Consider the following 14565-nt stretch of genomic DNA (forward strand, 5'->3'; position numbering starts at 1 on the left):
GGCAGTCAGCCAGTGGATCAGTCACATTTCTTGTGCCTCTCTGCCCCACTATCACCATCAGTTTTAGAACAAAGTATGTGCCGGGCACTGTGTGGAACACTGGGGATACAGAAAGGCTTAAGACTCTTAGAAGTTTGCCATCTAATTTGGGAGAAGAAACGTATAAAAGAGTCAAGAGCCCTACAAAGGAGGATCCTCTAATGCCAGATCAATGCTTCCCCTCTATTGGTATTCAGTTATTCAGTCATTCAGTGTGACCTTCTCCCAGTTGGCAAGGAGCAGGCCTGCTTGTGTGCAAAAGCCAAGGCCTGGGCAAGCATTAGAATCAGGGGAAAGGTGAAGTGAGACAGAAGGGAATTCTTCTCTGTCAGGCTATTAAAATTCTACATTCTGATGAGAATTGAGAGGCTGCAGGAAATAGATTTGTTACATGAAACATTTCAAGTCAGGCTTAAGCCGCCTTCTGAGAGTATTCAGGGAATTCCTGAGAGAGCAGGAACTGGGGCTGGAGCTTGCTTTTCTGGATCTCACAAGTTTTCACCTTTGACAGGGTATAGTCACCACTTGTGTGTCACTCTATTTAGTAAGAAATATTTGCATTTTTCTTCTTTGGTAAATTTCCATCTAACACAAACACTAGCATTTGCAAATTTCACTGTATGAATGTCCATCAAGTTTATAGCTTCCAAAGTGCTTCTGATCTTCACCACTCCATTTTTTCTCTTAGACACTACAGCACAGGAAAGTACAGTGACCAGTTTGTGGCCACGTTACCCAGAGGGAGGCAAATCTGGAAGAGAGCCATCTTTTTTCATTAAGTTATTATCCAAGTACAAATACTACAGTGAACCAGAAAGCAGGCGTTATAGTAAGCATGGAACCTAGGCAAAGAGAACAAGTACTAAGTGTTTATCTGATAGAAAGCCTCAAATCCCGGGAAGCAGCCTCCTGTCAGCACTTTGGAGCCCAATGCCACCCACACCAAGCTGTATGCCCATTGTCTATTTTAAAGTTAAAGGCAATAGCATCACTCATGCCTCTCACATAAAGCAGGGGCGGGAAGCATAAATGAGGCTTGCTTTTTATTTATAAAACATGAATGCAGAATCCAGAATCTGACATTTAAATCGGAAATGTTTATTTTACAAAGTGACTGTACCTTGTGCGGTTTGAAGCTGGGAAGAGCAGCTCAGTGGTCTTATAGCTGGAAAACAAAACACACAGGCTTAGAGACAAGTCAGACATGTATGTAAGATGCTTCTAACTCCAAATATAATCTCAAAAAAGAAAGGAATGTGCAAACTTACAAAATCTGAGGGCCCATTTGGATAGGTTAGGAAGGTTTTTCAAAGTGTAAGTCAACAAGGTAGTCATTCTGAAACCTAAAAAGAGGAGGACAAAAAGACATCCTGGGTTATTTGAATACTTATAGCTATGTTGAGGGGCAAACGTCCTTCGGTGGTACAAGCAGTGTGCTCTCAGCTTCTCTCCTAAGCACTGGGGTCCCAAGCCAGCCAGTGGCGCCACAGAAAGGCCTGGAGATCAGCTCCCATAAAGACTCCCGTCAAGAAGAGCCTATAGAGCGAGCGGTTCCACTCTGCAGCCCAAGGCCTCTCCAAGAGTCTGAATCCACTCGGCAGCAATGGATTGGCTCTCGCTTGTTGCCATTGTAATCTGTGATGATCAATAGCATCATCTATGGCTATTAAAATATTATAAAATGTAACCTGTTGCCAACTACCCTTCCTCAAATAATATAATAGCTTCTGTGATGAAGCTTTTACATGGTAACAATCACTATTCTAAGCAACTCATCTAATCTCACACCAATTTATGAAGTATGTATTACAATTCTACCCTTTGAGGTGAGGAAACTGAGGCCCAGGTGGGTGGGTGACTCACCCAAAGACCACAGATAGCAGGTGGCAGTGCTGGAACGTGAACCCAAGCAGCCTAACTTCAGTGGGGGCCCTTCTCCTCTAGGGTCAAAGGGGTAGACAGACTGCTGGGCCTGATCTTGCAACCACTGATCCCAAGTTCCTGCTTTAGAAGGTGGTACTGTGATTATGAAAGCTCCTGGTGGCCCGGTGGCTAAGTGCTGGGCGGCTAGCCAAAAGATTGGCACTTCACACCCACCGGCCACTCTGCAGGAGAAAGATGCGCCAATCCATTTCCTTCAAGATTAAACCAAACCAAACCTATGGCTGTTGAGTCGATTCCAACCCACAGTGACCCTATAGCACAGAGTAGAACTGCCCTATGGGGTTTCCAACTTTTACAGATGCAGGCTGCCACATATTTCACCAGCATAGCCACTTATGGATTTAAACACCAGCCTTCCGGTTCGCAGCCAGCTGCACCACCACAGTGGAGAAACCTTTGAAACCCTCAGGGTAATTCTACTCTACCTATGGGGTTGTTATGAATCAGAATCAACCCAAAGACAAAGGACACGGGTTACAGGCTTTATCGTGAATACGTTCTAATCACTTAATTCTTATCTGTCAGTCTGCTTTTCAGTGGTGGGTGGCACGTTGCTATGATGCCGGAAGCTACTCCACGAGTCTTTCATAGACTAGCAGGGTCATCTGTGATGGGCAGGTTTCGGTAGAGCTTCCAGACTGAGACAGAGTAGGAAGAAAGGTCTGGCACCATACTTCCAAAACTTAATGAATGAATACCTTATGTATCACAGCAGAATCTTGGGATAGTGTTGAAAGGTATGACAAAATGGTCACAACTGTGGACTCAGACATACCAGTAATCATAGATTGTGGCACAGGTGTTCCATTGAGTTATGCACAGTCGATGTGACAGCAACTAGCAACAACTTTGTGATTATACAGAATTAAGTACAGAATGTCTATCTCTGAGGGACATACACACTAACGTATTCAAGGAAGCATTCATACTTATTCATATTCTCATAATTCGCTGGAAACCTTTTCTAAGTTTGATATTACTTCAAGATAATTTTTAAACATTTAAATAGCTACATATAAAAATAAATTTAAAATATAAAACCACTCTCCTTAAAAAAAGAAAAAAAAAAACAGGCAAAGTCCTAATAATGAGTTCCCACAAATCAGCAGGGGGAAAAAATAGCCAAACGGGCAAAGGTTATAAACTGACGCAGCAAATGCAACCACTTTCACTGGCTCCCATGGGGCTTGATCTCCTTCAGCACCCTATGGAATAGCAAGAGATAAGAGCAGCCAACAAACAGGGAACTGGATAAGTAAATCATTTGTTTCACCGAATGAAATAAGATAAAAGATCTGGAAATGTACCAATTTGGTACTACAGCTAAGCTATGATATTAAATGGAAAAAGCAAGGGGCAAAATGGGGTGTGAGGCATGTTATCATTTGTGTTAAAAACAAAAATGCATGCATTTCCTTGTCAGGATATAAAATATAGTACCTGGTCAAAGGGGGCTAGAAGGGAATTGAGTAACTAGGAGTGGTTCTCTCAACCTTCCTAATGCCGTGACCCTTTCAGACAGGTCCTCATGTGGTGGTGACCCTCGGCCATAACATTATTTTTGTTGCAACTTCATCACTGCCATTTTGCTACTGTTATGAATCGGGCGACCCCTGAGAAAGGGTTGACCCCCCAAGGGGGTCGCGACCCATAGGTTGAGAACTGCTGAACTAGGAGAACTTTTTGTTCCTAATTTTAACATTTTGAACATGTTAGAACTTAGAAAAGAACAAACTTGTGAGGTTTGTCAATGAAGGCTATGGTAGCCAATCTCCAAGATGGTCCCCAAGAATCTCTACCCCATGGTCTTGACACCCCATCTTATCTCCTCTCATACTATACCCAAGTAGGTCTGCGACATCAAAGAATTCATCAGAAGAGAAGGTGTGTCCCTTCTCAGATGAGGCTGGCACTGAGGTCTCCTTCTTGGTCTCTCTCAGACCGCTGCTTTGGGGGAAGCCAGCTACCACATTATGAGAAGTCCTAAGAAGAGATCGTGTGTGAGGGACTGAAGCCTCCTGCCAAGTCATGCAAGTGAGCTTAGAAAAAGGGCCTGCAGATGACTGCAGCCTGGCCAGCGTCTTGACTGCAACCTTGTGAGACAGTCCACGTCAAGCATTTCAGCGATGCCCCAGATGCCTGATGCTCAGAAACCACGTGAGACCAGACACAATTATTGCTTTAAGTGAAATTTTGTGGGGACTTGTTACACCGCAATAGATTTCTAATATAAAGTGCATAGGGTTTAATTTTCGCAAGGTCTTATAGACTAAAAGGGAGCCCTAGAGGTAAAGTAGGTTACACATTGGGCTGCTAACTGCAAGGTAAACAGTTCAAACCCATCAGCCGCTCCATGGGAGAAAGATGAGGCTTTTTTCTCCCCTCAGCCTACGAAATCCACAGGGGCAGTTTGACCTTGTTCAGTAGGGTCGCTATGAGTCGGAATCCATGGCAGAGTCTGGTTTAAGAAGGGAAATGGGCTCCAACCAGGTGGACTGAAAAGAGATGGAAGAGGATAAGCTCCTGGCTCACCAGCCTAGCTCCATTCCAGGGACGCTGGTAGGGAGACACATGAGATGGGCAGCACTGTTTCCAGAAGTGACTGCTGGTGTCACAGGGGTCTAGACACACATTCCCTTATATTCATTTTGAAATACAATTTACAACAATGCTGTTGTTGCTCTTCGGTGCCATGGCGTCTGTTTTGACCCATAGTGACCCTGTGCAGAACGGAATGGAACACCAGCCTCAGAGTTGTTTTTAGGCTTGAAGTCACTGTTGCCCATGGTGTCAATCCATCTGGTCCACGGCCTTCCTGTGTTTTGCTGCTCCTCCACTTTACCATGCATGATGTCCTTCTCCAGGAACTGCAGCAATCTTAATAAACATTAAGTATCTTTTAGGCACTATTGGCTATCCATGTAAACCCATTTATTAAAAATATTTTTCCCAGAGACGACAGTCAATATTGCAACTTGAGGCTTGAATTTTTTCAATTTAAGATATGCTGAATGTATTCTTCATTTTCAGTTTTCTAAATCTAGGTCTTTACACATCTCATTATAATACTTTCGTATTCTTGAGCTGCCCTCAAAAATTTTCTGTTCAGCCTTTGACTTCATCATTTCTTCCATCTGTCTTAGCTACTCTACGATTAAGAGCAAGTTTCAGAGTCTCTTCCGACATCCACTTGGATCTTTCCTTTCTTTCCTGTCTTTTTAAGGATGCTTTGCTTTGCTCACGTATAATGTTCATGATGTCCTCTCACAGCTCATCAGTCTTCAGTCATTAGTGTTTAGTGAATCAACTCTATTCTTGAGTGTTCTCAAAATTCATGTGGGCTATCTCCAGGGCCACATTTTGGCTCTCATGGACTTGTTTTCATTTACTTCAACTTCAACCTGCACTGACATACGAGCAATTGATGGTCTGTTCCACATTCGTTCCCTGGCCTGGTTTTAGCTGCCGATATTGAGTTTCTCTATGGTCTCCTCCCACAGATGTAGTTTCTGTGCATTCCATCTGGAGAAATTCACATGTATAGTCATCTTTTATGTTGTTGAACAAAGGTATTTGTTATGTAGCATTCAAAATTCTGTCCTGCAATTTCCAGCTTTGTTTCTAGAACCAAGACCATATTTTCCAGCTATTCTTTCCTGTTGCCAACGTTTGCATTTCAATTGCTAATAATTATCGATGCATCTTGATTGCAGATTGGATCAATTTCCAATTGAAGGTGTTGGTAGAATTCTTCAATTTCCGCATCAGGCTAATACTCATAGGTATTAAAAGTTTTTATAAAGCACCAGTAATTAAAACACTGCAGTTCTGGCATAAGAATAAATGAAACTGATCAAAAGAACAGGGCACAGTAAGTTCAGATGCATACCCATACATATAAGAATTTAAAATTGAGCACTTTGAGTGACTTTGTTGAGAAAATGGCAAATCATTTGGAAAAAAATACAGTGTCATCCATAGTTAATAACATGTATAAATAAATTCCAGTTAGAATAATAAATATTTAAATACATATTTTAAACTATACAAGGGAGCTTCAAAGACTTTGTGGAAAAGTTCCATTATCTTTTAATTCCATTTTCCACAAATTCTTTTAACCCCTTCATGAAAGCATGAAAAGAAAGTGCCAGAGAATATTTTCACAATCTTGGATGGATAAGGGCTTCCAACATATAGCACAAAATCGAGAAATCATAATGAAAACCATTTTTATCTATTTAAGTAACAATATCTACAATGCAAAAGATACTATACAAGGATCTATATATAATCTCCTCCCTAGGGGATGGACAACAGAAATGTGGGTGAAGGGAGATGCCGGACAGTATAAGATATGACAAAATAATAATTTATAAATTATCAAGGGTTCATGAGGGAAGGGGGAGGAGGGGGGGAAGGAAAAAAAAATGAGGAGCTGATACCAAGCAAATGTTTTGAGAATGATGATGGCAACAAATGTGCAAATGTGCTTGACACAATGGATGTATGTATGGATTGTGATAAGAGTTGTACAAGCCCCCAATAAAATTATTAAATAAATAAGCTAAAAAGCGAACAACAGATCAAGGAAATATTTGCAGTATACGAAACAGAGAATGAGTTTGGGGGATATAGAAAGGTTTGTCCCCCGATATTATACGCCAAACCAAAAATGCTGCTTGCTAACACATGGTCAATGGCTATACAGTTGGTGGTCAACTGCTTAAAGGTTATCTCCCTGAGGGTTATCAGCCATCTAGATCGATCAGACCCTAAAGTATGTCCCACCCTAGGGGGGGCCCACTGTCTTCTAATAAGGATAGTAGATTGTTCTCTGAAGGACAGCCCAAAGACAAGGTCACGCCAACACAGGGATCACCAAGGTGACTCTAGACTGCCCATCTTGTCACATGTATGCCCCTAGTGCCTCTCCTCCCTATTGCATGTACACCCCTAGCTTGTCCCCCTCCTGTTACTATGTAATTAGGGGGGTTTGCGCGTCCCCTAAGTGTACATAAGCCGTGATTGGAAATATATTCACTCTGCGCTGATCTGGCTGCTGAGGTCATGGCCATCTAGATGAGCAGCTTCATGCTTTATCTTGTCTGATGTCTCTTTAATTTTACCCCTCAATTACACAATCGCCCTTTGCACCCATTGATTGTGGGGGCTGGTATGCTGCAGAGACTTCCACTAATAATTAGAAAATGAGAAACAGTCTGTAGTGGAATCTGTGATTCCCACCCCAATATCCATTCTACCCCAGTGTAGCTGCCATTTGGTACACACAGGATTTAACTCAACCCAACATTGGGGCTTAAGCCAATCAGAACAATCACATTCTCTTACCTATAGTATTATCAGTTCACGTCAACTGCCACCCAACCCAAGCAGTGCACAGCATTCTCTTGACCACCTGCATTGATTTAGGGGTGGTCTTGACATTCAAGACTTCTGAATGGAATTTGGGACACAAAGCATCTTTCCTCCTAAGACTGGGCACTGCTTTAGCAACTCGCAATGTGAAAAATGTTAGTCTAATTAATGATAAAGCCAGGCGGAGCCAAGGGAACAAGACAATGGCCAGGAGGGCACAGAATGCCTGGTGGGGTTGGAGCAAATGCAATGTAGCCAAGAGGAAGTACAGAGAGCTGAATGAAGTTCGAACGTGATAGTGGGTCAGGAGGAAAGTAAAAGGAAAGAGAGGAAAGAAGTAGGACAGATAAACCCCTCAGGGCCAATAATGAGGGAATGATCAAAGTACAACTCCTGCCCCCCACCCCTCAGTGAGCAACAGAAATGTGGGTGAAGGGAGACAGCGGACAGTGTAAAATATGAAAATAAAAATAATTGATAAATTATAAAGGGTTTTACAAGAGCAGGGGTGTGGGGGAAGGAAAGGGGAAAAGGACCTGATACCAAGGGCTCAAGTAGAGAGAAAATGTTTTGGAAATGATGATGGCAACATGTGTACAAATGTGCCTGATACAATTGATGCATGGATTGTATAAGTGCTGTAAGAGCCAATAAAATGATTAAATTTTTTAAAAGAAAAATAATTTTTAAAAATAATCATGATAATGATAAAGTCAACTCCAAGAGGTCAAAGCTGAGAATTCTAGAAAATGAAACTAGAACCCTGAGCACATCACATCTGAAACTATCCTACATTGTGCTTCTCAGTTCAGTTTAAGTCCATAAATACAAAATCAATCAGCCAACTTGGTTGAATTTTCTGTTATTTGCAACTGAAAGTCTCCTTCCTTAACTAGTTGGGGAAATGAGCAAACAAAAATTAAAAAATATGGTTGATATCCAATTCTGGTAAGAATGCATCTAACTAAATAGCTGGATCTTTAATATACAACGGATAGACGTGTGAATCTGAATTCCTCTTATAACCTACAGGAATTTCTAGTCCATAGAAATGTTCAGAATGTTCAATGTAGCATTATTTGCATTTGTGAAAAACTAATCTATAGGAGATGGTTAACTAAATCATAGTATAAACATACTATTGAACACTGTTTAGTGGTTTGAAGGGAAAAAAAGTAATGTATATGCGGAAGTATAATGATGTCCACAATTATAAAACGAAAAGTTGAGTTATAGTTATATGTATAGTAAGACCCAGTTTTGTGACAGTCAAGAAAGCCCACAGGGCTAACGAGTCTATATTCCAAAGGGATAGAAAGGGCTTTTATTTTCTTCTGCCTCTTTTTTATGTACAGCTTGTTTTCCATCTACATTTATACAAGGGTAAGCAAAAAATACTGCTACAGAAATCTTTATTAAACTAAAATGCCAAAACGTGTAGCTATTGTAGTCTTTCATCTTCTCCTCCATTTCGGTTTATACACTTCTGAAGACGGGGTTTCCAGTTCTCAAACCCTTCCCTGAAGAAATCTGTGCTTGACGTTTATCATGTCAAAAAGACAGAGTGGCAGCCCCCAGGGGCTCCCATCAGTGCCCTTTGGAAGTCATGGGTATGGGCAGGGCTCTAAGGGGGTTGGGGTAAGGATGCCCAATGAGATTCTCATAGGGCATCTTTTGCTACCCTTCAAGAATGAGCAGGTGCATTGTCACGATGGGGCAAAAAAATCCCTTAGTGCAATTTTCTCAGCCTCATCCTTATCAATGTTGTTCTTAATTTTCTTAAAATGTCTTCCTAATAAGCCCTCGTGATCATCCTAGGAGCTCTAGCAAGATGACCCCTTTGGAAACTCAAGATACGGTCACCAGACCTTTCTTCTGCCTTGAATTTAACTGGCCAGCAGATACCTTCAGAAGTCAGTTTTGATCAAGGACCCTTTTTATTGAGAGCACACTAAGGAGACTAAGACAAGTGTATGACTGAGAGAACATGTCTGCAGTCATCTACTGGTTGTTGGGACATGCTTAAACAGGCTTCGTTTGGAATAAACCACTGACTTTATGAACTGGAATTCTAGTAACAACACCTTTTGACGTCCCCTTGTGTGAAGATCCTGCATCCCATTGCCACTGAGTCAATTCTGACTCATTGTGGGCCTAGGTAGGAGCTCCAAGGCGGTAAAATCTTTACAGGAGCAGGACAGCCTCATCATTCTCCTGTGGAGCAGCAAACCCCCCAATCTTGTGGTTAGCAGGCCAGCATGTAACCCAAGTGCACCGCTAGGGTTCCTTATATAATCATATAAAAACATAATATGTACAAAAATGTCCAGCAAAAAAAAATACAGCAGTATGTTAAGTGCAATTGTCACTGAATCGTAAAATATAGATGTGTTTAGATTTTTCCATAGTTTGTAGGGCAAAAATACAGACTATATAATCCTTCAATAATTAATAACCAAGAAAGAGAGAGAAACAAATCCTGACTTCAAAATTAAGGGAGGCTAAGCAACCCACTGGATGGGAGGGTGGGCCTTTACTGTCATTTGCTCTAAACCTCAGGAAATAGAATTTCGACTCAAGAATTTGGGGAGCTCTAACAGCAATGACAATGAGAAAGAATAAAATATTCTGAAGTTGATGGTGGGGATGATGGCACCACTCTTGGTCATCACTGAACTATTACATTGTAAGATCTGTGACTTTTATGCCAATCAAGCTACTTAAAAAAGGAATTGGGGGGGCATGGGAATTTCAAGGTGGACCAGGTTTGAATCTGGCGCGGAATTATAGAAAGACAAACCTGGGAGCAGGAGAACAGAGGAAGTGGGTAGGCAAGTTATGCAAGATGGGTCGGCAGTAATAGGTCCTTATTACAATCCCAGTAAGATACAACGCAAAGACGCTAATGCCTAAGTATTGGAGACCAAATCCTGGCTCCATCCTAGCTGTATGAGCTTAAGCAAGTTACCACTTTCTTTTAGATGCCTCATCAGTAAAATGCTAATGCCAGCACCATCTCGTAGGGCTTCCATGAGGAGTACCTAAAATATCTGAGGGGGCTGCCAAAAGTTCCTGAAAAGACGGAATTGGAAGATAATGGAATTTTTCCATGAACTTTTTGAAACCCCCTTATATTACTCAGAACAGTGTCTGATATCTACTAAGGGTTATACATGTATTTGCTACTATTAGTAGGTGGTGATATAAACTCATTCAGTTTCTACTCTGTATAAGCCACTGCAAAAATGTACTGAGGATCCAGCAAGCATTCTAACATTTCTAGAGCTTACAATTTTGTTGAGAGCATGACACCTTCCCCTACCCCCCCAAAAAAAATCAAGAGCCAAAAGGGTCATCTAAATCAGTGACAGAGGGCAAACTAATAGCCCAATAGGGCTCTAGTTAAGAATAGTTTTATAAAATAGAACAAAGAGGGTGACAGGTATCTGTGTCAGCTCTTTCCTAGATCTGTGCAGGAAAAGCTTGCCATCCCTGATCTAAAGTGCTACACATCATCCAGTGCTGAAGGGAGCATTATGTGGACAAGGGGCAGGCTTGAACTGTAAAAATCCTAGGTATGGAAATCATCAGGAGCCCTTTTTACAATTCCTAAGAAGTGATCACTGATCAGTCTGCTTTTTGCATAAAGGGCTCAAAGTGATGAGGGACTTATTACATGACGTGAGCAGAAACTTCTTCCTTTCTCATTTCAATCTCACCATCCCTGTCGTTTCCCCCCTTGTCTCTTCCTGGCTTCCTCTCTTGCCAGAATGTCCGTCTAATGAGGAATGGGGCTCAGGACTTATTTTTGAATTCTGGTTCCACCGCCTGTCAAAAATTTCCTTCTCCCTCGACTTGCCATATTTATCTAACAAAATGCAAATGATCCTACAGCATGTAGGGTTGTGAGGATGAAATGAGATGACGTGCAAGTGTCTGGAGCACAGCAAACCTTCCGGGTTCCTTCCTTGTGGGACACATCACCTATTTACACACAGGTCGACGGAGGACCAACGCAGCTGTCAGGCCTCGGTTCTAGGTCTCTCTCTACCACTTGTGATGTTAGGTAAAATCACTCCATCTGATTTCAGGGCTTCCGTTTCCTCACCAATAAAATGATGGGAGTAAATGATCAGAGGCTCTCCATCCAGGTCCTTCCTGGACTCGGAAAACCGAAACGCCTTCTTCCTCCCCACTCCCCCGGTATATGGATGCAGGAGGGAAGACTGCCTGAACGCCCACCCCGCCGGTCGGCACCAGGTCACATGACCAGCTCCACCCTTCTTAGCAGAAAATGGGCTAGAGTGGAGCCAACCACTCATCTGGGGGACGTTAACGTGGAGACCCGTGTCTGTCCCAGTAGAACTGCGCCCCATGGGGTGGTCGGGAGTCGGTTTTCAGATGGCCGATCTCAGGTTTTCATCACGGATGCTTCTAGCTGCCTCTAGATCCTTCGTCCTTTCAGTAGCAGCCCGACTTGTTACCACACAGAGACCAGGTAGGCACACCTCCGAGTCGCTACAACTGATGTGCAACATCGCTCGAAAGTCACAGTGTCGCATGCGACCGGCACAAGCCACTTGTTTGTTGTGTTACACGCTGGCGATAACGCCACTCCTCAAGAGCCAAAAGTAATACCAGGAGCACCCGGACGAAGGCCTTAACGAAAGCGCTCCGGGGACTGCAGCCTTGGCCGGGTTAGCTTCCTTCTGCTCGCCTGAACCTGGGCATCCCGGGCCGGCGAGGACCCGCACCACAGGGGGCGGTTGAAAAGACGCGCGGACCCCGCCCGAGGGGAAGGGGAACACGACCAGCTGAGCACACGTACCTCAACCACCGTCCTCTGGAGACGCGACTCCCAGCAGGCTTCGGACCCAAGTGTCAAGACTCGGCCCGACCTCGGGGTCCTTCCCGGAAAGGACCGCTCCCCCTGTGCCCCGCCCGCGGGCTTCGCGGGCTGCCCGCCGAGCGCCTGACTGGAAAGCCTGGGGCTCCACCCCCGGCCTGATAGGCCGCCCTTCGCCGCTGCGGAAAGTGTCCTTCCAGTTCAGTCACCCGGAAGCGAAGGGCATCCGCCCCCAACTCCGTATCTAGGTTTTCATCAGGCAGTCCGTTGGATGCCCGGCCGGGCCTAGGCTGCGGGAAGAAAAGTCTTCTGCTCGGGCCCAGCGGCTGGACGCGCTTTCCACTGCGGCTCTCTTTTCAAGATGGTGGCCTCCCGGGCGATTGGCAGCCTCCGCCGCTTCACTGCCTCCAGGACCCTGCGCTCCCCAGGTGAGGCCTAACGGAGGGGGCTGCGCAGCCCGGGACGGGGCTCCTGGGCGGACAGGGACGGCTCGGGAGCTGCGTCTCCCCGTCCCTGCCTCGTCTCCGCCCCGGCGCTGGACACCCGGCCCTAGTGGGCAAGACCTGTCCTGAGACCCCGGGCCCTGTGTCCTTGGGAACGGACTTGCGGGGCCGGGGTCTCCCGAGCCCCGCGGCGATAGCAGGCTTCCTAACGCCGCGGTCCTTTTCCGCCTGCGGGTACCCTCCGCCCGGCTCCCTCTCCGCGCTCCTGGGCTCACGCCCCTGGTTATTTCCTTCCATGACAGCCCGGGGGCCAGGGACCCCAGCCGGTCACATCTCGGCTTGGTGGCACCTGCCGGCCACAAGCTCCGTCTTGCACGCTGCTTGCGTGGCATCAGCCAGCCTCGCACTTGACCGGCTCCTGCCGCGCTCCTGCCCGGCCACACCGCGTCTGTGCGTGTCACCTCGCTCGCAAGCGTGTTGGACCGCGACGAGAGGTCCCGGAACCTGGGAGACGACACCGTAGGCCATCCCTGCGTCGGTGTTTTAAAAGAACAGTGCGCCGTCTAATCTTGTTCCTGACGGTTACCGGCCAGCGTGCGTTGTAGGGCGATCGCCTTCTCGGGCCACGGGCAATGGGAGGGTTAAAGTAAGCCCTTGGAGCACCGAGCCTGGGGCGAGCTTCCCAAATTGGTAAGGCAAAATGCGCCGGACTTCTTATTGCAGGATGTGCTTTCACAGGAATGACGGGGTTCGAAATTTTGGTTTGTAACAGGAATGTCCTTTTTTTCCCCCTCTGCCTGGACCACCGTGGTCACGTGCTTTGTTTAAGTCAGGTCGCTGGAGATTCCCCTTCCTGTAAAGGGACTCGTTTAGGAGGATTGAATCGTTTGTCTACTTTCTCCTTGGACCAGTGGGTTTAGTCTCCACCACGCCGCGAGTGTATACATATCCTAATGTCAGTCACTTTACAGAAAACGGAGATACTTAAAGATTGGGAGACGGGTTAAAAAGCAAAACGAAATACAGCACGCAGGTTCTCTTCCTACTCATATCTTGTATCACTGAGCCTGACATAGGCTTTCTAGTCACCAACCTTTCACTCATCGGCTATGTGACTTTGGATACATTTTAAAATGTAACCCTGGCTCTGTTTTCCTCCTGTAAAATAACTGACTGATTTTCTGTGGCAGGAGAAGCATGACAAAGCAGTTAAAAAGCATTAAATGTAGAGTCTTGACTTGGCATCGGGCACTGCCTTTCACCCGCTGGTGACCTTGAGCAATTACTCTGTTTATCTGTAAAATGCAGAATAAGCCACATTATAGGGTTGTTAAGAGAATTCTGGGGACTCTGAAGGCTAAAGCACTTGGCTACTAGCCAAAAAGTCCCACCAGCCACTCCATGGGAGCAAGATGAAGCCGCTTGCTTTTGTAAAGATTTATAGCCTTGGGAGCCTTTTGGGGCAGTTCTAGTAGAACACAGAGGTTTCTAGGGTTGTTGAGAGAGGTTATTTTAGAGGTGTAAGTTTTTCATGGATTAAGTGCTCAGTAATTGTTAGCTACTTTCCAGCCCAGAAGAAATAGGACTCTCTAAACATTGGATTTTTTAAAAGGTAATTTTTGTTTTACAGGTGTGGAATAAAAAAACTACAAGTTTCGTTTTTCCATATAGACATATATATATACATGCACATAAATGTAATGTAGATTTTGCATTGTGTCCACACCCATGAGAGGAGCACTGGTGGCACAGTGGTTAAAGCACTCAAATGCTAACCAAAAGGTTGATAGTTTGAACCCACCAGCCACTCCCAGGAAAAAAGCTGTGGCGATCAGGTGCAGTAAAGACTCCAGCCTTGGGCCCCCTGCGGGGTTGTTCTACTCTGTCCTGAGGGGTCACTAGGAGTCAAAGCCGACA

At 44.8% G+C, this 14565-nt stretch overlaps 2 protein-coding genes across 3 annotated transcripts in view; one reads left to right on the forward strand and one right to left on the reverse strand.

Moving 5' to 3' along the window:
* The window catches only part of HADHB (hydroxyacyl-CoA dehydrogenase trifunctional multienzyme complex subunit beta), a 40753-nt gene extending 28464 nt beyond the window's left edge, over window positions 1-12289 (reverse strand). The window contains exons 1-3 of the mRNA XM_004696073.2: window positions 12188-12289; window positions 1308-1382; window positions 1160-1204 (exon numbers count right to left, since the gene is read on the reverse strand). Of these exons, the coding sequence (XP_004696130.1) occupies window positions 1160-1204; window positions 1308-1374 (112 nt within the window). The 5' untranslated portion in view covers window positions 1375-1382; window positions 12188-12289. The remainder of the gene's footprint in view (window positions 1-1159; window positions 1205-1307; window positions 1383-12187) is intronic.
* Window positions 12290-12412: 123 nt separating this feature from the next.
* HADHA (hydroxyacyl-CoA dehydrogenase trifunctional multienzyme complex subunit alpha) overlaps window positions 12413-14565 on the forward strand; it is a 40057-nt gene continuing 37904 nt past the window's right edge. The window contains exon 1 of one of the 2 annotated variants that reach the window (XM_045286555.1): window positions 12413-12633. In XM_045286555.1, coding sequence (XP_045142490.1) covers window positions 12567-12633 — 67 coding nt within the window. In that variant the 5' untranslated portion in view covers window positions 12413-12566. The remainder of the gene's footprint in view (window positions 12634-14565) is intronic. The other variant, XM_004696415.2, reaches the window with a different exon arrangement.

This window comes from Echinops telfairi, unplaced genomic scaffold, assembly GCF_000313985.2.
Source record: "Echinops telfairi isolate 266 unplaced genomic scaffold, ASM31398v2 ScPeMD7_9;HRSCAF=40, whole genome shotgun sequence".
Lineage (NCBI taxonomy): Eukaryota > Metazoa > Chordata > Mammalia > Afrosoricida > Tenrecidae > Echinops > Echinops telfairi.